This window comes from Onthophagus taurus, chromosome 11 (assembly GCF_036711975.1).
Source record: "Onthophagus taurus isolate NC chromosome 11, IU_Otau_3.0, whole genome shotgun sequence".
NCBI lineage: Eukaryota > Metazoa > Arthropoda > Insecta > Coleoptera > Scarabaeidae > Onthophagus > Onthophagus taurus.
Window position 1 is genome coordinate 32,974,069 of NC_091976.1, and position 23,172 is coordinate 32,997,240.

The 23,172-nt window shown below is 31.7% G+C and overlaps 7 protein-coding genes and 2 long non-coding RNA genes across 10 annotated transcripts in view; 6 read left to right on the forward strand and 3 right to left on the reverse strand.

Annotated features, from left to right (window-relative positions):
• Positions 1–10,038, reverse strand: part of LOC111424985 (exportin-5-like protein Ranbp21) — a 10,535-nt gene extending 497 nt beyond the window's left edge. The window contains exons 1-7 of one of the 2 annotated variants that reach the window (XM_071200110.1): positions 9,928–10,038; positions 9,478–9,786; positions 9,199–9,420; positions 7,983–9,144; positions 937–2,034; positions 179–882; positions 58–124 (exon numbers count right to left, since the gene is read on the reverse strand). In XM_071200110.1, the coding sequence (XP_071056211.1) occupies positions 58–124; positions 179–882; positions 937–2,034; positions 7,983–9,144; positions 9,199–9,420; positions 9,478–9,753 (3,529 nt within the window). In that variant the 5' untranslated portion in view covers positions 9,754–9,786; positions 9,928–10,038. The remainder of the gene's footprint in view (positions 1–57; positions 125–178; positions 883–936; positions 2,035–7,982; positions 9,145–9,198; positions 9,421–9,477; positions 9,787–9,927) is intronic. The other variant, XM_023058731.2, reaches the window with a different exon arrangement.
• A 174-nt stretch (positions 10,039–10,212) lies between these two features.
• Positions 10,213–10,720, forward strand: LOC111425075 (ribosomal protein L39). Its single transcript, XM_071200111.1, has 3 exons — positions 10,213–10,308; positions 10,432–10,535; positions 10,622–10,720. The coding sequence occupies exons 1-3, from the start codon at positions 10,306–10,308 to the stop codon at positions 10,668–10,670; spliced, it is 156 nt and encodes a 51-aa protein (XP_071056212.1). The 5' UTR covers positions 10,213–10,305; the 3' UTR covers positions 10,671–10,720.
• A 302-nt stretch (positions 10,721–11,022) lies between these two features.
• On the reverse strand, positions 11,023–11,639 carry LOC139431913 (uncharacterized). Its single transcript, XR_011641944.1, has 2 exons — positions 11,540–11,639; positions 11,023–11,443 (listed from the first exon to the last, which is right to left on the reverse strand). It is a non-coding gene; the product is annotated as an uncharacterized lncRNA (long non-coding RNA).
• A 206-nt stretch (positions 11,640–11,845) lies between these two features.
• LOC139431912 (uncharacterized) lies at positions 11,846–12,765 on the forward strand. Its single transcript, XR_011641943.1, has 2 exons — positions 11,846–11,922; positions 11,982–12,765. It is a non-coding gene; the product is annotated as an uncharacterized lncRNA (long non-coding RNA).
• A 2,883-nt stretch (positions 12,766–15,648) lies between these two features.
• On the forward strand, positions 15,649–16,396 carry LOC111425077 (uncharacterized). Its single transcript, XM_023058844.2, has 2 exons — positions 15,649–15,862; positions 16,137–16,396. The coding sequence occupies exons 1-2, from the start codon at positions 15,649–15,651 to the stop codon at positions 16,328–16,330; spliced, it is 408 nt and encodes a 135-aa protein (XP_022914612.1). The 3' UTR covers positions 16,331–16,396.
• A 1,308-nt stretch (positions 16,397–17,704) lies between these two features.
• On the forward strand, positions 17,705–18,550 carry LOC111425066 (uncharacterized). The gene is made up of 4 exons (XM_071199820.1): positions 17,705–17,791; positions 17,851–18,033; positions 18,118–18,243; positions 18,299–18,550. Exons 2-4 carry the CDS (start codon positions 18,027–18,029, stop codon positions 18,490–18,492), a joined length of 327 nt encoding a protein of 108 aa, XP_071055921.1. The 5' UTR covers positions 17,705–17,791; positions 17,851–18,026; the 3' UTR covers positions 18,493–18,550.
• On the reverse strand, positions 18,510–20,024 carry LOC111425013 (TATA binding protein). Its single transcript, XM_023058763.2, has 4 exons — positions 19,895–20,024; positions 19,599–19,822; positions 19,382–19,524; positions 18,510–19,324 (listed from the first exon to the last, which is right to left on the reverse strand). The coding sequence occupies exons 1-4, from the start codon at positions 19,938–19,940 to the stop codon at positions 18,805–18,807; spliced, it is 933 nt and encodes a 310-aa protein (XP_022914531.1). The 5' UTR covers positions 19,941–20,024; the 3' UTR covers positions 18,510–18,804.
• Positions 20,025–21,351: 1,327 nt separating this feature from the next.
• LOC111425026 (Ubiquitin-fold modifier 1) lies at positions 21,352–22,956 on the forward strand. The gene is made up of 4 exons (XM_023058778.2): positions 21,352–21,509; positions 21,578–21,634; positions 22,641–22,771; positions 22,826–22,956. Exons 1-4 carry the CDS (start codon positions 21,505–21,507, stop codon positions 22,891–22,893), a joined length of 261 nt encoding a protein of 86 aa, XP_022914546.1. The 5' UTR covers positions 21,352–21,504; the 3' UTR covers positions 22,894–22,956.
• Positions 21,641–22,619, forward strand: LOC139431709 (uncharacterized). The gene has a single exon (XM_071199817.1). It carries the CDS (start codon positions 21,660–21,662, stop codon positions 22,593–22,595), a length of 936 nt encoding a protein of 311 aa, XP_071055918.1. The 5' UTR covers positions 21,641–21,659; the 3' UTR covers positions 22,596–22,619.
• Positions 22,957–23,172: the final 216 nt, after the last annotated feature.

The following is a 23,172-nucleotide window of genomic DNA, read 5'->3' on the forward strand; positions in this document are numbered from 1 at the left end:
TTAATTCAAAACCATGCAACACAAACAAAGCAACAAATCAAAAAAAAACCAATTTACTTTGATTTTCTGTTGATAAACACAAATTTTGGTGACAACTCGTTGTTTTTTGTACAAATTCCCTCAACTACTCATAAAAAAAAATTAATAATAAATAATAAATCAATCAATTTAATCTTACCGTTCCAGTAATTTTTTTAAACAGATCCTTCTTAACCTTCTCAATTTTATTCCCTTTACTGGTACTCCCCGATATTCGTTCATCTAATTTTTGTAAATCAACCGGATTTACCCCGGGAATTTGTTGCATAACACCTAAAACTTCCGAAAAAGTCGGCCTCAACATCTCGTACATTTGAGCACCCAACGTTAACAACGACCCTTGATTCGCCTCATGTTGCCCGTGTAACGTTAAAGCATTCAAAACAGCAGCCATAATATGCGCCGCCATCTCCCCATTTAACGAGTGATCCAACATTAATTGTCTCACAATCGGGCCGGTTAATAAAGTCGCCTTTAACGAAGCCGTACTATCTATCCAAGATAAAGCCCCCAAAACAACCAAAACCAACGATTGGCAAGTTTTTTCTGACCGTAAAAGCAAAATCCCCAACTCAGAAATAACCTCGGTCGTCATGTTATTACGAGTATGAGAAGGGGGTGAATCCATACTGTGCTCCTCAGTTTCCATGATACTATCATGAGCAACCTCCGGGGTTAAACTCCCCCCTACGAGGGCTACTTTAAGTACTTCGAGACATTCTCGAGTTAAAGCACGCGTTAAAATATCTTCAAGTACTTCTTGAGTATCCGCATTATCATCGGACGCTTCCCGGCTACGTACTTCATTAATATGCTGCCATTTCACATTTAATTTCGTCACCACTAAAAATTAAAAATCGATAATAATTTAAATTTAATAATCACAAAATTATTTACTTATTGGTCCAATATGAGCAATAATCGGTAAAATAACAGCTTCGTAATACAATTGTGGGCACGAATATATAAAAGCTTTCATATAAACTCTAATAATTGGCCTCAATCGATAATCTGGGATATATTGTAAACAAGCCAACACACTATTTACAATCGCAGGGCCTAAATCAGGTAAGCTATATAAATCTCGTCCGAGCGATGATCCAACTGACCCCATCATATGATAACAACTCTCATGTAAACTCATTAAAAATCTTTGCATACTCTCCGTGGGGGAATCTTTTCCGACGTTGTGTTCAGCGGCCCCTGCATCGTATATATGACCAACTTGTCCTAAAAGATTCGCTTTTTCCGTCTCCATCATATTCAAACAATCTTTGTAAGTTTCGTGTAGCGCGCTTTGAGCTTCCGGGGTAAATAATTCATTAAAAATTCGAATTAATGACAAAATGTGGGGTAATAATGGAACGACGTGAGGCGCAGCGGGATTTCGACAAATCGGATTCCCCGATTCTGTTAATCCGACGACGAATCCGCCTCTAGTTGCTCTTTCGGGGTCGTCAGGCCAAGCGCAACGTTTCACAGCACCCAATAATAAGTTGACGCAAAAGAATAAATTCCTTCTATTCGTACCGAAATTATTCGACTCGCTCGGCGGTTTATTTAACCCAACGAACGACATGAATTCAATCGCCCCTTTAAAAGCACCAGCACTTGCCATTGTGAGCCATTGAACATTCGCCTCTCGCATTATCTCACCGACGAAAGAACTCTGTCGATCGTAATCACAGAAATGATTCGAAATCAACAATAAAGCTTCGTGTAAAGTTACTTTTTCTAATGTGCTTAAACCAGCTGGACTTTCTGGTCTTGAGAGATTCTCAACGGTTAATCGGATTTGATCGAACATTGGGAGTAAAAGCAATGGGTATTTATTGCCAATTTTTACCATGAGGGATGCTGCGTGGCGTCTCACATTTTTTACAGCCCTCGAACGCGTTTCTCGAGTTTGATTGGGCGGGGAATACATGAGAGTTGAAAAAATTTTATCTAGGACTTGAGGTAGAAGTGCAGCACCAGACATTGCAACTGAACTCGCTAAAAAAGAAAAATAAATAAATAATTTTATATTTAACTTTTACTTAAAGGTCCATTCTGGTTAGTTAAATCAAATATTAGGCAAATTTTATGATTTTCTTGTAACTATATTGTAAAAAAAATATCAATCAATTTTATTAACTGACTGCAGCGAAATACAGACTAGACGGAATTAGAGTGTGCCAGACCTAGGCTCACTCTAGGTCTTAAATGTTATCTGAAACAATCAACCATATGATTTTTATGTTTTTGTTGACAGCGCTAGGTAGCACTAGCTAGCATAGCATTTTTATTGAGCTAAAACTAGAACGAGAACTTGAAACATTCGGGTTTAGTCATAAAAAAAAACTTTCAGCTGTCAATGTCAACTTTACTTTTATTATTATATTCGTAATCTTCATAAAATAACCTTTAAAGAGAGTCCAAACTTGACGTATTTATCTCAAAAACCCAAAAAGTTCGAACTTTCAACTTTTAATTTTGACATATTTGTAAACTTTATAAAAAATCCTTTAAAATGAGTCCAAACTCGACATATTTAACTTTAATATTAATGGAAATATAATCACTTCCGGTTTGAAACATCAACGTCAATTTTGACATATTTGTCATTTTCATTAAAAAACCTTTAAAATGAGTCCAAAGATGACGCGCACTTATCTCAAAAAGCATTAAACCCGAAGTTAGCAACAATGAAGATAGCAATTTAATTTTTAAATATTAATACCAACCTTAATTTTTTATTTTTTTTTATTATATTTTTGTTTTTGTGATAAATATTAAGACATTTTATAAAAATTAAGAATATGTCAAAATGACATTGACATTTCAAACCGGAAGTTGCTTATATCTCGATTAATATTGGAATTAAACGTATCATGTTTGAACTCATTTTAAAGGATTTTTCACGATGATTACAAATATGTCAAAATTGACGTTCACATTCTTAACCGGAAGTTGATCATAACTTCCTTAATATTAAAGATAAATATGTCGTGTTTGTACTCATGTTAAAGGATTTTTAATGAAAATTACAAATATGTCAAAAGTGAGGTTGACATTTGAAACATGAAGTTAGTTATCATATAATAGAAGTTTTATAACTGAAGTTAATCTAGTGTTAGTCACTTTTCCGCACATTCTTTTTATTTTTAACGATGATTAATGCACTCCAATAATATACAACCAATCAGAGTAACGATCGTTTAAAATTTCGACCAATAACGTGAATTTCTTAGTGGATAAAAGTTACCTAGGTTTTTCAACTGAATAAATCACACGTGATATTTTATAACTGATTAAAACGCGACTACCATATATATACTTTTGTTTACGTCACATTTTTGACAACTATAATTAAGTCAAAAATAGTTAATAAATAATTAAAAATTGTTGATAAATCGTGCAATTGTCGTGTATTAATCTCCCTAAAATACGCTCGAGCTTGATTTTAAATCAGGATAATTTTATTTTTAATTCACTCAAGTTTTGTTACCCTTTGGAAATAACTCTCAATCAAAATCAGAAGATAAAATCGCTCCAGCTAAAGCTGTCGCGATTTTATCATGCTTTTGATTTCGAGTTATTTCCATGGTAACAAAACTTTCGTGTAAAAATAAAATTATCCGATTAAAAGTCAAGCTCTTGTGTATTTACCCCCGATTAAAATTCTTGAATTTTTCCCAAGTTTCTTAATATTTCTTTTCTTAAATAAGAGTGTGTGTAAATTTTAACCTGCAAAGTTGTAACACTTCGATATACAGGAGGGTGTGTCAAATGTCTGGAATATAGCCAATAACTTCGCCATTTGTGGTTTTAAAGAAAAATGCTTCAAATACAAGTTTCGTTATTAAACGTGGCGCTTTTTTTAGCGATATTTACTTGTTTGTATTGTTATTTGTTTCGTTGCTATGGCAACCAACATTGTTATTTTAAATGGGATGCATACGATTTTTTTGCATACTTTGATAGAGGATAAATCCCACTATGCGATAAACACATCAAATCATATAGTTGTATAAGAAAAAAATCGAGAAAAAATGCGTATTCTGGAAATATTAAATCATCAAATTACAATCAAAGTAGGCGACGAAATAACAGCCTTAAATGTCAAAAAAATGACAGTTTCAACAATTATGAAAAATTAATGTAAGGGTACGGTGACACACATTTAATGGAGTTTTATCATTAGTAGCTGTCTTCGGCCGTCCACTTTTTGGAAAGCTTTTAACACTTCCGGTATTAAAGAATTTTTTTATATTTTGGATACTGTGGATTGTGTATCCAGGTAAATATTATTGAACAGTGCACAAACTTCATTTTGAGTGCAGTTTGCACATCATTAATATTTGGATTCTTCGTTTAATTGCGCCATATTTGTTTAAACTGTCAATTTTTTAACATTTACGGCGTTATTTCGGCGCCTACTTTGATTGTAATTTGCTGATTTAATATTTTGAGAACGCATTTTTTCTCGATTTATTTCTTATACAACTATATGATTTGATATATTCATCACTTAGAGAGATTTATCCTCTATCAAAATATGCCAAAAAACCATATGCAGCCCATTTAAAATGACAATGTTGGTTGCCATAGCAACGAAACAAAAAACAATGTAAACAAGCAAATATCGCCAAAAAATGCGCCACAATTAATAAAGAATGTTTCTTTAAAACCACAAATAACGAAGTTATTGGCTATATTCTAGACATTTGACTCACCCTGTATATCCATTGTACTCGTTTTTTTAGGTCTTTTACTATTTGTAGCAGTTCCTCTTCCTCTAAGTACTCGTAATCTGATCAAGCGATGTATTTCTTTGATTCTGCTTCGATAGTAGAAATGAATTTGTATTAGTGTTTTTTGTTTGTTTACGTTGGAGCTGCGATATACGATAATAGCGACGATACTAGCAAAACAACGAAATTGTTGTCATAGTTTTATATGCAGGTGTTTATATTGGAGCGACGCTAATTGTATTCCCTATTTTCTTTGCTATTATGAGGTGTGGTCGGCAATAATAGCAAATTTATACAGAAAAATGTATAATTCTATATCTCCAATAATACTGTTTAAATTAGATTACGACAAAGATGCGTTTTAAATATTTTCAGCAGATTCTTTTGGTCTTCCAGTATTACTTGGGGTAATATTTCTTGCTTTGGTTGTGCTTGTTTCTTGAACATGATGGTTAATGCTTTCTCTATCAATTACAATATTATGTAGTAGATATATGTATCGCTGTTCCTAGAATTCTCCCCTTAGTATACAATATTTCAAAACAACATTCAACAGTTTTTCGTGCTCTTGATAATCTAGCATTAAAGTAGTCTTTATCTGTATCAATTTATTGTCTTCTATAAGGTTTCAATAGATTAGGGATAAGTGGAAAGGCTTCAGCACCTATGATAACATGGGGTACACTGATGTATATTCCATGAATTTTGCAGGGTGTTGCCTTAAGTGTTTATAAAGGTGAAGAAATTCTCTAAACGTATACCGTTTGGTATTTATTATATTATAATATTCACCTACAAAGAAGAGATCGTCGCTTTTATCAACGCTCCACAATAAACGGCATATCATAGAAATGAATTTTGCGCAGCTCTTATCGTTTATCGCAGCTCCAAACGTACCTCCGTAAACGCACCCTTAGGCGAATTGTTGCTAGAGTTTAATTGTCTGTAGTTTACGAATGAGTTATTCAAAACGTTTATGTCTAAATTAGAGGGCTTCCAAGCGACTGCGATCTTATTCTCAGAACTTTGAATAAATCCACCATTTGCTTCCATCTTAGCCACATCTACGCCTTAGCCACGTTTAGTGTGAGGTCTAGAGTTACGGATATTATTCTGTTCAAGGCGTCTAACTGGTTTTTCATTTTTTTTTAATGTTTCTGTTTCCCATTTTTTACAATTCATTTTTGCCTCGTTTGTTATGAGTTATGATTTTAGAAAAAGTTGAATTATAACAGTGTAGGTAGTTAGCATGAAAATATGTATAACTATTTTGTGCATCTGCATTTCGTCGGCTTAGTAAGAAAACCACGTAACTCTAATTTTTACCAAAAATAAGATTTTGATGTAATTATGCAACAAATTATTAAATCTACCAATTCCGAAAACTTCGCGTATATTGAAATACACGTTTCCGCTCAAATGCTTAAAATAAAAAGCATTTAACTAGGATTGTCAATGTAAAAATTCAGTTTTTTCTGTCTCATGTAAAATTTTCAGAAACGGAGTTACGTGGTTTTCTTACTAAGCCGACGATTTGCTATGTAAGACCAGAACAATCCGTCAGCAAAACTTTGAATCATTCAATATCTCTCATCGTAAAGTTGCGGCGTTTAATCGTAATAATAAGCAATATGCCAATAAAAGTATTCATTTCATCTCTTGTAACAGACTGCCAAGTCTTTTGGTGCGTTCTACTGCTAGATAAAGAATTATTTATGTATTGTGCAGCATATTCTAGTATGTAATTCGTGAAAAATTAGTTTCTATAAGGCAAGAGGGTCATTTTAGTCAGTGTTTTGCAATAAAAATTCCTCTTCTTCTTAATACTCATTTATTATTGAAGTTCTTTCTCTTACTTCTGGCCATTCTTCATTCTGATTTAGACTCAAAATCTTCTTCCTCCATGACTGTTTGCATTAACAAAATCCTCGTCTGATGACGAAGAAAGTATCCTTAATCTTGATGTCTTTCGCCTGCTTCCATTTATAGATTCATCAGACGAATCACTTATTTCCATATCCATGTTATCTACCGAGTCTTTCACTAAGCGCTTCCTATTTTTAAAGTTAAATAAAACAAAGTGTGTGTGAGATATCTTCGAAATTTTTTATTCGGTTGAAAGGCCTATCGATGCCATTATGTGTGGAATAAAACATCGGGCAAATGTCCGCCGCGGCATCCGAGATGTCCATTTTCCATGACTCTGGCGCATAAATCAGGCTGAATTTGACCGACGATTTGGATTATGTTGTCTTGGAGGGCCGCTGTTGTTTGTGGCTTATTCGCATAGACCTGCGACTTAAGAAAACCCCACAAGAAAAAGTCTAAGGGAGTCAAATCGCACGATCTCGGTGGTCAGTTCACATCCCCTCCACGTGATATGACCCTTCTCTGAAATTGCTCGTGCAGAACGTCCAATGTGGCACGTAGCGCTCTCCTGTTGAAACCACATGTTATTGAAAAACATAAATACATAATAAAAGGAATAACAAAAGGAGCTTGTAATCATCGCCCTATAGCGTTCGCCGTTGACGGTGACGGCTTGGCCAACGTCGTTCTGAAAGAAATATGGACCGATGACGCCGTCAGCCTAAAATCCACACCAAACAGTGACTTTTTCGGGATGCATTGAACGCTCCTGGATCTCATGAGGATTGATATCGTCCCAAATTTTGTTTATTGACGTACCCATTCATTCAGAAATGGGCCTCATCGCTGAAGATGACTTTTTTGAAGAAAAACTTTGACAGTTTTCAACTGCTCCAGGACCCATTCAGCGAACACACGTCGTTGTCTATCGTCGTTTACCTTCAGCTCCTGGGTCAGTTGAATTTTGTACGGGTTTTATTATTTGCATGTGTTATTGAAGGCTATATTTGTCCATGATGATTTAGCAAAACAGACTGAATAAATCACAGCCAATCTGACAGATGTAGCTTCAGTAATATGGCTGCTACCAACTGTCAAAGTTCAGAAGTCCTTAATGAAAGACCCTTTATTATTTAATTATACTTACTGGCAGAAATCTGTGATTTGGATGAAAAAACGGCACGATTTACACAACTTCCACAATAAGCACTCACTGTACTACTGAGATGTAACGCGTATACAAGTCTGAACAAGCAACAATCATGCGCCGCCTCATTATAAAATTATGTCTAACTAACCAGAATGGACTTATAAGGTTACAAATTAAATTAAATTTACCCGATGGTGCCATTTGTCCAGAGGACATACTTAGGAACACGAATAAGGCAGAAATGCAAGTCAATAAAGTCGATAAAATTAACGGATCAACCGGTTGATAAGTTAAACACATTTGAAGTAACCGTAACCCCGACGAAATCGGTGGCCTTTCTTGCGCTTGAAGCACCCGGCTTAAAACACTTTCCAAACAAGTTCCCAAAGCCTCCCACTCCTGATGGAACGGATCACTTAGCGACAACCCAAACGTCGTATTCGGAACCAATAAACACTTCAACAACCACTGCTCAACATACGAAAACGTAACCAGCGGCGAAATTACAGTCGCTTGTCTAAACGTGTCCAAAAAATCACTTCGACACCTATAAAAATAAGCTGAATATTCCTCTTCCGAATCAAAATCGGAATTACTCCGATCGACATTTTCACTGGTATAATTCATTTTAATTATTTTAGGAGCGGTGCATTGCACCCACTCGGGGATGTAATTCAAAAAAATTGGTTCCCTACAAATCTGATCGTGCTTCATCATGCTGTTCCAAGTGGGGTTAGCCAAATGAGCCAACGTTAACGAAGTGTGCCGCGAAAACGCTAAAATCGCATCCAAATAATTCGCAAAATTTGGCGGTCGTCCAATATTTTCTTTCCCCCACAACGAGCACAATTGCGCCCCTAATCCAGCTAAAACTTGAATCAATTTCTTTTTAAACAAAAAACTTTGCTCTTCAACGGCCATTGTTGAAGAATCAATCGATTTAGCTGCCGAAACTAAACATCCCATAGCTTCATCATTAAACAATATCAAAATCGGTTTGCGCTCTTCCAATTTTCCTTTACGATTAACGATTTGTAAAAGACATTCGGCCGCGGCGCAACGAAACGTGTTATCATCGTTCAAAAGGAGACATAAAATTTGTACGAGACGTCCGTTTTGGGTCATTACATGCGTCATTGAGACCCATTCGACGAATCCCGTTAATGTTAAGAGTACTACTTGAACCACTCGACCGTGAGAACTGGCTTTTGATGTTTCGTTAGTTTCGCAACACGCGCGAAACCTCGTGACGTGCAATTCAATTAATTTTAAGAAAAATGCAAAAATTACTGCCATATTTGTTGTTAAGGCTTGGTAAATGTCTTTTCTTCGTTGATTCGACTCCAAAGTCTGTTACAAAAAACGATTTAAATAAATAAAATTATTAATTTGTTTTCTATTTACTTGTAATAAAGCAACATCTTCAACCAAACGTAAAAAAACCAACAAAACAATTTCAGTCTGAATCTCTCCATAGGCACAAGCATCCGACAATTCATTAAGTAAGCTGGGCCATTGTTGGGGCCACTCCCGTTTCACCATTTCAACGATAACCCTACTTAACGCATCCTTCATATGGGGTTCCTCACTGATACTTCCAGCAGATAACAATTTCATTGCATTCTCCTAAATTTACACAATAATTTACTAAATTTCATCATTATTATTTTAATTGATTTTTACCTTGATGTAAAGTTTTTCTTGTTGTGAAATTTGCGTCCATCGATACTTAACCGTATGTTCCATAAGTTGTAATCCAAAATGCCTGGATACTAATGAATGTTGAGTCCCCGCGGCCAAAAACAACCCGGCTTCAGCGCAAAGTGGTGATGTTTCTTTAAAACTTTCGCAGGCTGTGTAAGCTTTCTGTCTATCCGATTGTGAAGCATTAGGACTCATTGTTAATTCTACGGCGCGTGCTAAATCGGCCGCGAGCGCGGCTACGTCCGGTCCGGCCATTGCTCCACACTTCAAGTCATCCACGGGGGCCCCCTGAAATTAAATCAACGAAACGTGGATTAAAATCACATGTTGTTGAACCATGCTTGTTTGACAACCGCATTACAATCTCGTTAGAGGTTGGTTTTTCGCGAAAATCAATCAATTTGAGGTGTTAAATAAAGATAAACTCACCGAATTCGATTTATTTAGTTATAACATATGAAACTGAGGTGAAAATCGGAATTAATAATATTTTATTGTGTGGCGGTTGCCGGCTACGGCACTGCCATCTCACGGATAGATTAAAAGATTAATTTGGATCTTTATATGCGCGAACACGTATTCAATATTACAATCGAAATTAACATAAAAAATTTATTACACACAAAATAAACGTTTTAATAACATAATAAATAATTAATAATAAATTATTTTAATTCAAACCCCGATTAATTTATAAATTTTAACAGTGGCTAACTTCAAGTTAAAAACAAAAAATTGGCATCCATGACGACTATATTCACTTGAATCGCTCTTCCTGTGTCGTGTTTTGTGAAATAAACAGGCGCAATGGTGAGTTCTGCTATATTTTTTTAATTTATCTTAATAATCGTTAAGAAATAAGCGAAAAATCGTTTTGATTCGAAATTTTTGTTTAATAAACAATCTTTTTATCTATTAATTTTTGCGTTTTAGTCGGCCCATAAGACGTTTATTATAAAGCGAAAACTCGCGAAGAAATTAAAACAAAATAGACCAATTCCTCAATGGGTTCGAATGAGGACTGGAAATACCATCAGGTAAAGAGTCTTGTTTAAAAAATGATATAAAATTTTTTTTATAAACGAAAAAGAAAATTTTTTTGAGGTTATGTTTTTCTTTTTAGGTATAATGCCAAGAGGCGTCATTGGCGTAGAACCAAGTTGAAGTTGTAAAAATTCATTTGTAATTTTCTCTTCTTTAATATATTGATAATTACATATTATTGTGGTGTTTTATTTCTTCTAAATAAGTTACATATTCCATTTGGAATGTTTTTGATACAAAATATTTTTTAAATTTGACAACTTTGCTTTTAAAACATGAAATAATTTTCTTTGGGATTGTTAATATGTTCACCTAATTATATTTTAATGTTTTTTTAACTATTATTGAAAGTAATACAAATCTCTGATTATTCAGGCCAAGAGATAATCATGGATAAGGTAGTAAATGAGAATTTTAGGTAAAACAACACGAAATTGAGAGAAAAATTGTTTAAAAGATTAACCAATAACACTTTAGCACTTATTTTAGATGATTTATTTAAATTAAAAGTGTTAGCATACACTTTGAAACCTGAACTCACCTGAAATTTTCTAGATTTAGTTTAAAACTGAACTTAGAACTAGAAACATTCTGGTTTAGCTGTGCATCTCTTAAGACAGCTAACTCCTAATGTTTCTAGATCTAGGTTTAGTATTAGTTCTAGTTTATTGAAAAATATACAACATTCTAACACTGTAAAGCAGTTAAAACTAGAACTAACACTAGAACTAGAAATATTCGGGTTTAGCCGTGTGTCTTCAGACTTAATCTTTAGTAGTACATTAACCATTATAACCAACATGCGTTACTTTTTATTCTCTTGCTTATTCACTATCCACTTATAGCCATTTATCAGGCTTCTTATAGACATTTGGTAAGGTGGTTTACGAAGGTTAATGACCTACAAGTATATAAGGTTAGGTTAGTTTTGTTTAGAAATGTCAATCATCCGGGATGATGGGAATGTTAAGTAAGGTTAGTTTTCTTTTGAACCCACAATTATAGCGTGAAGGAATGTCGGTTTTCTTTTGAACCCCAATATAGCGTGAAGCAGCAATTCTCAACCGTCGGTCCGGCGGACCGACACCGGTCCGCAGAGAAATTTAACCGGTCCGTGGACAATTTTTATCCGCCCAAGTTAAAAATTTTTTTTAAGATATTGTTATTATTCAAAAAATAATATCATTTCATTTTACATAATTTACAATTAGCACAACATTAAACCGTTTACGATCGGCTCAACGAACAAAACTATAATGCAATGTTCGGGATTGTTCGGGAATGTTCGAACATGTATGGTAAAAGATGTGCTTATGGTTGTAATTTGTTTAAGTATCGGAGTCGTGTAATCAGGGTGTGATGGCATTTATTTGAATACAAGTAAGTTTATTAATAATTTTTATAATTTATACAGGCACTAGCAAAAACACATTTTTTAGCACTTATTTCTTTGATTCTTCTGCTTGTACTTTGAGGTTAAGTGGTTAATAACATGAACCGTAAACGAGGAACGCTATTAAATTTTTTAAATACTAGTTCAGCGTCTCAAGAAAAAGTCACCGAAACAGAACTTGGTTGTCGAAGATGTACGTCCGATGTGTATCATTTGTCATGAAGTCTTTGTAAATGATGCTATGAAACCATCAAAAATGTTACGACATTTGAAATCTAAACATATCGAGTTGGAAAATAAACCATGTGAATATGTTGAACGAAGGAAACAAGAATTAGGATTACAAACAAAGGCATTTAAGTAAAACTTTGTTCAAAATAAGTCACTACTGAAATGCTCATACCTAGTTGCTCTTCGGATTGCTAAAACCAAAAAATCATTTACCACTGGAGAAAATTTAATAAAACCAGTATTAATAGACGTTTGTTCAGAAATGTTTGGACCCTCCGCTGCTGACAAAATTAAAACAATTCCCTTATCTAATGATACCATAAGAAGAAGAATTGAAAAAATATCAGAGAATGTGGAGTCTCAATTAATTCATAAGATAAAGGAATCAATTTTTTTTGCAATTCAATCAAATTGATGAGTCGTGCGACATTGCTAAAAAGGCCATATTAATTTGTTATGTTAGATACGTTGATTTTGTCTTTAGAGAAATAAAAGAAGAATTACTGTGTTATATCGAATTGGTTTCATACACAACAAGTTCTGAAATTTTTAACGCACTCAATGCTTATATTATTAAACACTCTTTAGAATGGAAAAACTGTGTTGGTGTATGTACTGATGGGACGGCTAGTATGATTGGCAAACATTGTGGTGTTACGAAAAGAATTCAGGAAGTAGCTAATTCTGATTTCCTAATTACCCACTGCATAATCCACAGACAGCATTTAGCAGCGAAAAGTCTATCAACCGAATTAAATGAGGTTTTAGCGGAATCTATAAAAATTATAAATTTTATAAAAAAGGCGATTTGAATAGTAGGTTATTTGCAATATTTTGTCAAGAGATTGGTGCAGAATATGAACAATTATTGCTGCACACAGAAGTAAGGTGGCTTTCGCGAGGTAGGATTTTAACTAGGCTTTTTGAGTTAAGAACGGAAGTCGAAATATTTTTAATTGACAAAAAGAATCCTTTAAAAGTACATTTATCAGATATAGAATGGGTTGCAAAACTCGCATATTTAAGCGATATATTTTCATATATCACTGAATTAAATTTAAGTTTACAAGGAACTGCGATAAATGTGTTTCATTTGTTTAATAAAATAGCTGCGTTTAAGAAAAAAATTAACTTTTGGTTGAATAAAATAAATAGTAATAATATTGATATATTCAATAATTATTATGATTTTGTTAATTCACAACATGATTTAAACCTAGCAAAATTAAACATTATTATTGCACACCACTTACAATCTTTAAATAGTAGTTTCGAACGATATTTTCCATCTGACAACACCAAATATGAAAAAAATTTGTGGATAACAAACCCTTTCATAACATATGACAATAGTCAATTAAATTTAACTCACAGAGAATATGAGTTCGTCCTGGAGATTAGCTCAGACATAATGTTGAAAAGAAATTTTTCAAGGATGTCTTTAGATAAATTTTGGGTCAATACGAGAAATGAATATCCATCTCTATACGAAAAAGCGATGAAAATGTTACTCCCTTTCGCAACAACATATTTATGTGAAACGGGATTTTCAGCTATGACTGTTATAAAAAATAAGTTTAGAAATCGGCTTTCGGTTGTTTCACCACTCCGACTTAGCCTGACTAATTTAGAGCCCACAATTGAAAAGTTAATTGAAGAGGAGCAGCAGCAATCGTCACATTAATGCCAAATAAACAAAAATTGACATTTAATTTTTTGCTAAACTTAGGATTGATTTTTTATTTTGTTTATATGCAATGATTATGTGATTTTGTTTTAATTTTCTGTTTTTTGTTAAAGATTTATTTATTTATAAATTATAATAAATACTTATTTTTCTATTGACGTACTGTTGTAAATAAATGATAATAAAAATATTATAATAGTAGTTCATTAATATCTATTGAAATTTTTTGTTCAAAATAGTTGACCGGTCCGTGCAATTTTTGGACAAATTCTACAGGTCCGCAGGTCAGAAAAGGTTGAGAAACGCTGGCGTGAAGGATCATTTAGATGAGCATAATCTTGTTTATTTTTTTGAGATTATGTTATGATTCTTTTGACAACTCAAAAATTTGACATTTCATTTAAACGTCAGATGCGAATCGTTGATTGGTCGCAGCTATTTTCTATGATTGGTCGGATTTTCATGATGGATGACGATTAAATTTAAAAAAATTAGGAAATATTTTATAGAAAAAAGGATTTTATTTTCATAGAAATATCGATCTAGATCACCTTAATCACGACTCCTCTTATATATATAATAATTAAATAAAAATGTTTATAACTAATTAATTAAAAATAAGATTGCTATTGAGTGCCATCTATTATTAAAATTACACATTAAATCAAAAATAATTTAAAATATTTATTTTTTCAATATCTGTCACATTTATCAAAATTCTATTAAAATATACATTATATATATTTACAATCATTCAAACTAAACATACATTATATATAATTAAAAAATGAACATAATCTTGTCTATTTTTTTGAGGTTATGTATGATTCTTTTGACAACTCAAAAATTTGACATTTCATTTAAACGTCAGATACGTTCGATTAAACTTAAATTTAAAAAAATAAGAAAATGTTTTATAGAAAGAAGGTTTCTATTTTTATAGAAATATCGATCTAAATCACGTTAATCACAACTCGTCTTATATATAATAAATAAATAAAAAATTTATTTAAAATTTATTAATTAAAAACAAGATTGTAATTGAGCGCCATCTATTATTGAAATGACACATTAAATGGTTGCTGAAGGATACGGTAGATAGGACAGATAATTTCAAAAATATTTATTTTTCTCAATATCAATTTACATTTATCAAAATTCCATTACGATTATTGAGTTTTGAAACTCTCTTCGATGAATATTTCCTGTCACAAGCTCATTTACACCAAATATTTTACGCTCAAATTTGCAACCATATTCTATTTCTTATTTAACTAAATATCTAATTAATGAAATTCAAATATATTAAACGTTAGTTAACATAAAGCTTTCAATAAAATATATAAAAGGCGTGGTTATTAAATGGAAAAGACGTAAACATCATAAAATTCAAAACAGTTCATTTATAAAATCATCCCACTCCACCTTAACTTCTAGTCTTTACGTTTTTAACACATTCTTTTTCTTTCATCTTTTCGTTTTACGCTGAAACTTTAATATCAAAGAAAACGTTAATAAATTTGAGATCAAAGAGTTTTTTATTAAAATGAAATTTATTGTTTTAAGTAAAAATTTGTGTTTTTTTACTATGTCTTTAAAATGTAAATGGTTAAAAGGTGGTTTGAGTACCCAAAAATAGCTCGCATTGCGATGTCTTGAAGGCGGTAGCCAGTTGCTTTTAGTATTAATATTACACGTACACATGGTCACGGCTTGCACGAGCCAAAATTAGAACACCCATTTTTCAAAAATTATAATACAATCGAACGATATTAAACAATAAATTAACACCGTCATGGATGCGCTTTTAATGTTCGATGTGTTGATGTATTTAAATTTTTTTTATTATCCAATGGCCGCGTTTTACCATCCCATTATTATCTTGGCAAAATTTTATTCGCCATCGGATGATGATACCACGAGGAATGATATTATCGTCGTTACAGCTATGATTTTTACCGATCTTATTAAATTGGGAGTGTACAAGAAGATTAGGGAAAATAGAAAAGGTAAGTTAAATTTGAAAGTGAAAAATTTTCACTTTTCTTTACAATGACCTATTTAATTGAAGCAAATAACACGCACTTTAACCAGACGGGATATTTCTAAAGCAATTTTTAGATTGTTGCGTTTATATGACTGAGAGTAACAATAGGATTGCATCTAATATTTGTGCCAAAATGCAGGGATGTAATACTTAAAATTTAATAACCACAATAACACTTTTATTATAATTATCTATTTAATTATGTCTCTTTGAAGTTTTTTTTTTTTTACTTTTAGTGATCGCCGTTATTATTACTATTTTACTTTCGTCTATTACTTTTTGTTGTACTTTACACATTGTTATTGTACAAAAAAATCCTACGAAAATGGAACGCATTTTTTCATCGATGACGGCAACACTTTATTTTTTGGAGTTAATGTTTGGAATTTTGCAATTTTTTCCTTGTTGTCAAAAGACTGAATACAATTAATATAAACAATTTATTATAAAATTCTATATTTATATTTTTATTAACTCATTAAATTAATTTTTTCAACTTACCACTTTTTTTTGCCTCTCCTGACATTTATATTGACGTTTAAATGTCAAAAATTACCCGTTGACAGCTTCAACTAAAAAGTTAACTAATAAATACATTACAATGGCCTCTACGACATGGTATATCCACTTTATTCATTAAAATCTTCTTCTTCTTCCTCTTTTTAAGGCCTATAATCCAGAGATGTGGCTGGTATGATGAATTCCAACAGTCTGTTTGATCTTGGGATACCATCCCTTGCAATTTTCGGCAATCTGTTGTCATCCATCCGTTCAACATGGTCTCTCCATGCGCGACATCTAGTTCGGGACCAGCAGAGTTCTCTGATGACTTCGTCTCTCTTATGGTCCTTATGGTCCAGAGTCTAGCCTCATCTCTGCTATTCGAATGATTCTTTTCGTTGTAGTGTTTTCAGCCCTTGTTTCTACAGCGTACGCCATAATAGGTCTTGCGCAGATCTTGTATTTGTTTCGCCATATCATATCTCGCAAATACCCTGATATTAAGGCTGCTTCGGTTGTTTGAGCTTCGACTTCCTCGCGGAGGTCTTTGCTACTTGTATCCTCCGAGATCAACACAGTATCGTCTGCGTAGCAGATTATCTTTAGTTCTTTGTTCCTCAATGTGTATCCCTTTCCAACCTTCTTTACTTCAGTTATTAGTTTATCCATAATCAGATAGTAAAGGGTACGGCTTAAGTTATCGCCTTGTCTTATTAAAGATGTCTTTTAATCATATCTGCATAGTTATTCTTCTTCCACTTGTATTTGGGTCCAATTGTCCATATTCAACACGACTAATATGTTTTTATATCTGGGTGCACATTTTTCTTGTTGAGGAGCCTCACAACGTTTGGAAGTGTTACGAAGTGTATTGTTCATTAAAATAGATGTTACAACCTTTAATTTACCTTAAATAAATCAACGAAAAATTTTACTAAAATTTCTCAAAATTGACACTTCATAGGGGTTAAAAATTCAAAGGTACCAACCTAAATCTTATTACTTTTAAACATCGTTGTTATTTAAATTAAATTTTTAATAATTAAATTAATTACTCAATATAACTTAGTTTTTAACTAATTTAATAGTTATTTAATTTTAAATTACTAAATAATCTTGAAAAGAAAATAAATTTCATCAACTAAACCTCAAAAAAATTAAATTTTAATAATAATCATTAATAGGATTAAAAATAATAATTTATGCGTTAAAAATGTTCAAAATAAACAATTAAATTTTAATTTTTACAATTAATAAATAAAATAAATTCATACCAACCCAAAAATTTTACCTTCAACTTAAATCTAACCTCATTTTTGTTAAAAGTTACAAGATTTAAATTTTTTTTTAAGACTTGTTTTAAACAGACTTTTTTGTATATAGCCTTCAGGTAAGATAAAAATAGTAAAGTAGGGCTTCTTTTATAATCGGCTAGTACATCTCTGGTAGGCTGGCAATAGTCAACTAGAAACTGTTTGGGCAATTAACATTGAAGCACGGGATCTAAAAATAATGCCAGGGAGAGATTATTAATTACCAACATTTTTGGTTCGGACCATTTGGTATAATACTTACCTGACTACCGGTGATTCGGTTTTTAGTTCGTCGTACGAGCCCCAATCGAAATGGACGGTACATTGTGTTTCGAAGTGCTCCTCTATCTCAATTCATTCTATTTCTTATTGTTTGTTTTCGCCGAATTTGTTATCGTTTTAGCTAAATACACCAGCGAAGAGTTTTACACGCCCAACATCGATTTAGATGCCGCCGTTTTGTGCATCATTTTACTTGCAGAAACTATTAAGTTAATTATGTTTAGGAAAATACGAGATACTAAACCAGGTAATTTAGATAATAATATGATAAACATAATTTTAATATAAATACAATTTTCTAGGTTTATCAACATTTTTAGCAATAACTTTATCAATGATATCAACAGCTGGTTTAGTGTATGTTTTAGTGATTCAACACCCTGTATTAAAAATGGAATACATGGTGTGCGGGGTAATGTTAGCGCTGTTAATTGGAGTCTTAATGTATGGATTTTTACAATTTACACCTTGTTGTAAAAAGAAACAAAACGTATGAATTAAATTATACAAGAATTTTACAAAAAAAGGTTGTTCGTTTATTAATCTATAAAAATATTATTTACAAAGTTACTCGTTTTATAACTAACAATAACCTACGAAATTATATCCATTTTATATTTAAATAAGAGTAAAATCTAAATTATTAACTATTTAACCTAAAAATATTGAAATTATGAACTGTCAAAAAAAAATTGAGGTTATATCCTATTGATTTAAAATTATTTAAAATCTTTAAGAAATCATAAATTTTATGAAAATTAAAAAACTACCTAAATCATAATAATAAATAAAACAATCGTTTTTAACCTCACTGTTTCTTAAAACTCTTCAAAATGGGATAAATATTTTCAAAGGCTTCATAAATTTCCTGTCGGACCTTCGCCCCGGTAAGCACCACCTTACCCGACACGAATATCAACAAAACAATCCTCGGTTTCACCATACGATAAATTAAACCGGGGAATAATTCCGGTTCGTATGAACTGAAAGCACCATGAGTTAAAACCAATCCTTCCAAACGGATGGGAAACTTAACATCGCAACTTCCCACCATATTTTGAATCTTAAAGTCTAAAAATTTCGCGGGAAAACCCAACTTTTGTATGATCCTTGCGTATTTTCTAGCGGCCAAACGTGAATCTTCCTCACTTTTGGCTCCTGTACAAACCATTTTACCCGAGGAAAAAATTAAAGCGGTCGTTCGAGGTTCTCGAATACGCATTATCACAGCTGCGAAACGTTTTGGGTTATACTCGGCGTTACGGGCATGTAAAGCGATTTTTTTTAGATCAAGTTTGCAGTTTAAGTTTACAGTTGAAACGATATTCCTTAAAAAAAATTATTAAATCATAATTGTTTTAATTAATTTATGTTTTTTGATTTACTGTAATTGTGGTACTATTCCCGGATCGGTTGAATGAGGCGTCATTGGGGTCATAGGACTGGCTGGAACAGCCCCGATGCTTGGTGGAGGTACAGAACTGCTTGAACCACCGATATTTACCATTGGAGACGCTCCGGATGGTTGCTTTATTAAAAAAATCAAATTATTTTGAGTTAGAAATAAAATAAGTAATTTTTAATTAATTTAATTTTAATTACGGGCGTTTGAGGTTGCATTATGCTTGGTGATGCACCAAATCCTGGCACATAAGTGTGTTTTGTGGGGGGAATCATACTCATTCCCATTCCTAACCCTAACGTAGGTGTCATCCCCCCAATGCAAACGGGGGTTAAAGGCGGCATTTGTTGGTGGTGTTGTTGCTGTTGTTGCATAGCATTGGGAAGGATTTGTTGGTCCTCTTCGGGTTGATGCAACGGAGTTCCTAAAAAATTTAAGAATTAAAGTTTTATTGAATGAAATGGGATTAATGAGATTGCTAAAATTAGATATTTACCTATGCTGGGGATGCTAAATCCCGGGCTGGGTAACATATTATCCATTTTTATCGCTTTGAATAACTTTAATCGATGAAATCGTGAGAAAAATTTTTTAGGTTATGTTGTTGAATTTGAAATTAGTGATACCAACCGATTTTTTTTTTCTTTTTTTAATTAAGAATAAATTATTTCATATTTTATGTTATATTATTAATAAATGTTTATTTTTAAATGTTATACATTTATTAATACAATAAATTAAATTATTTCTTTTAAAAATGTTTATTATTTTTATCTTCTTAATTCCTAACGTCATTTCAAATTGAAACGTCACCTGTCATTTATCATTGTCAACCTAAAACACGAAGATTTTTTTAATGGTTAAAAACATTAATAAATTATTTATAAAAATGAATTGAAAAGTAATAATCACTCACTATACATATTAATGTAAAGGCGAAGTCCGCCTTTACACCTGCTTTCAAAATTGACCAAGCGTGTTCACTTGGGTTTAGTATTGGACTATAAGAAGTTAGCCTTACAAGTTTATGATGAAGAAATTCTTGTTCTTCAACACCACAATGACAAGGAGCATTATCAATGATTAAAGCCACTGAACATTAGCTATCTTCAGCTCTCCTTAAGCATTGCCTAACAAACTCATTAGCCTTTTCTTTTAAATGACCCCCTTCTTAATTCATAACAAATCAATCTCAAGCTACTGGTACATCTGATTAGATGAACATTTGCTCCCCGGCTACTGACAGCAATGAAAGTAACTTCTTCTTCTTGATTTTTTATTCATTTCAACTGTTCTTTTTGCAACACCAAGAATTTCAGCTAAATAATACATATAAATGGCACAAATTTGGCGTTTTACGTTTGCTGCTTCCTTTTTCTTAATACAAGGCATTTTGTAGATACAATAGTTTGTTAACAGTGACAATTTGTAATTGATTAATGTCATTTTGACTTTAATTAATGCCAATTTGACTATGACAGTCGCCAAATTGGTTGTGTTAATGCCATTTTGAGTTTGATTAGTGCCAATTTGAACTTGAAATGGTATAGACCTAGAACTAGAAACATTCGGGCATAGATAACTACGGGTTTAGCCATGAGTCTGTTAAGGTGGCTAAACCCGAATGTTTCTAATTCTAGGTCTGGTGTTAGTTCCAAAGCTAAAACTAGAACTAACAACGTCTTCAGACGATATTTTCTAGTTCTAGGTCTAGTGCACAGAGTTATTAGGATACTCTGTGGTCTAGTGATATTTTATGCTAATTAGCGCTACCAACCGATTTCTTTTTTGTTGTTCTTTTTTTAATTAAGAATAAAGTATTTATTATTTTGTTATATTATTAACAAATATTTATTTTTAAATATTATATATATTTATTAATGCAATAAATTAAATTATTTCATTTAAAAAATGTTTATTATTTTTATGTAACTAACGTCATTTCAAATTGAAACGTCACCTGTCATTTACCATTGTCAACCTAAAACTGGAAGATTTTTTTAATGTTTAAAAACATTAATAAATCATTTATAAAAACGAATTGAACCGTAATAATCACTCACAATACATCTTAATATAATTATTTGTAAATAAAACGAATTTATTATGGCGTAAGTAAAAAATAGTTAACCTCAAAATTTAATCCATATGTTAAAGATTAAAAGTATTTGTTTTTTAGTTCTAAAGTAACGTTTAAGATTACATTAACATCAGATCCAAAGTTGCCGTTTAAAGTGTAAGTAAACCATATAAAAAAAAAAATGGAAAATTTATTATCGAGTGTAAAATTATTTGTGAATTTATGCGAAACTAAAACCTGGTTAAAAACGGCGCAAAACGAGGAATTAAAGAATGCGTTTAAATTGGGATTATTTTTAGAGAAAAGCGTTTCAATTTTAAAAACGAAATGTTTACAAGAAAAATTCGATTTGATTTTAAAAGAATCAGAAATAAAAACTTGTTGTGGTGATTTAGAAAAAAGCTGTGATGAGTTATTGGAAATAATTTTAACATATCAATTCGTTTCTTTTAATAATACCGATGCAGCTTTTAGAATTTATACATCGATGTTTCCCCAAGATGGATTCAAAAATGTATTAACTAAAACGATTATAAATAATAATTCATTAAAATTAATTAACGATTTTACTTTTAAAATCGATCGGATTGAATTAGAATCATCAGCTTTATTTGGTGAATTCTTCGAATATGCATCAAATGAAGATTTTTATAACATCAAAATTTGTGTGAAAACACTTCTAGAAAGTGATGAAAATGCTTTAAAAATTGTATTTAAATTATTATCTATTGAAAGTAATAATCGATGTGTACAAGATATTGTTTTTTTGGAAATTAAAGAAAAATTAATTGATTATAATGAAGTAAATCATAAAATATGGTTTTTTATATGTAATAATTTAAATCAAACTGATTTATTAATTGTGTGTAAACACCACGAGGAATTTATTTACTTAATCATAAACTTTTTAATTCACCTTGGAACATTTATGATTTTCAAACATAAAAAGTGGGTTATTGACCCTAAAAAATCATCTTTTGAAATTAAATATTTAAATATTGTTGCGTTATTTCGAACTTTGTGTAGTATTGGAAAAGAAATTAGAAATGATCTTATTAAAAAAGTATTAAATAGTAATAATTTAAAATTATGGAATAATGTCTTACATGATTGTTAATTAATATAGACTTTTTTAAATTTGTTTTTATTTATTTTTTTTTAGTTTAAGTGTTCCTGAAGCTACTCCATTCACGGCAGTTCTAAAGTTTGCTGCTGAAGAATTTAAAGTTCCCCCGGCCACATCTGCTATTATCACCGACGATGGTGTTGGGATAAATCCCCAACAAACGGCAGGTTTGTTTATAATAATTGTTAAAATTATTTTGATTATTATTTAAATTGTTTTAGGAAATGTGTTTTTAAAACACGGATCTGAATTGCGATTGATACCGAGAGATAGAGTTGGTTATTATTAATTTTTTATTAATTCAAATTTGATTTTGTATTATATTTTATTAAATAAATGGATTTATAATTTCGTTCAATTTATTATTATAAATAAATAAAATTATTTCATGAATTCATTTTTAGGTTATGTTTTGGTGTTAAAAGTGGTGCCAACCAAAATTGATTTAACCTAATTTTACATTAAAACGAAATTTTTTTGTTATGTAACTTTAATGTTTATATATTTTTTTATTGTTGTTATAAATTACACATTTCATTTTTAATTAACTAATTTTTTTAGTAAATAG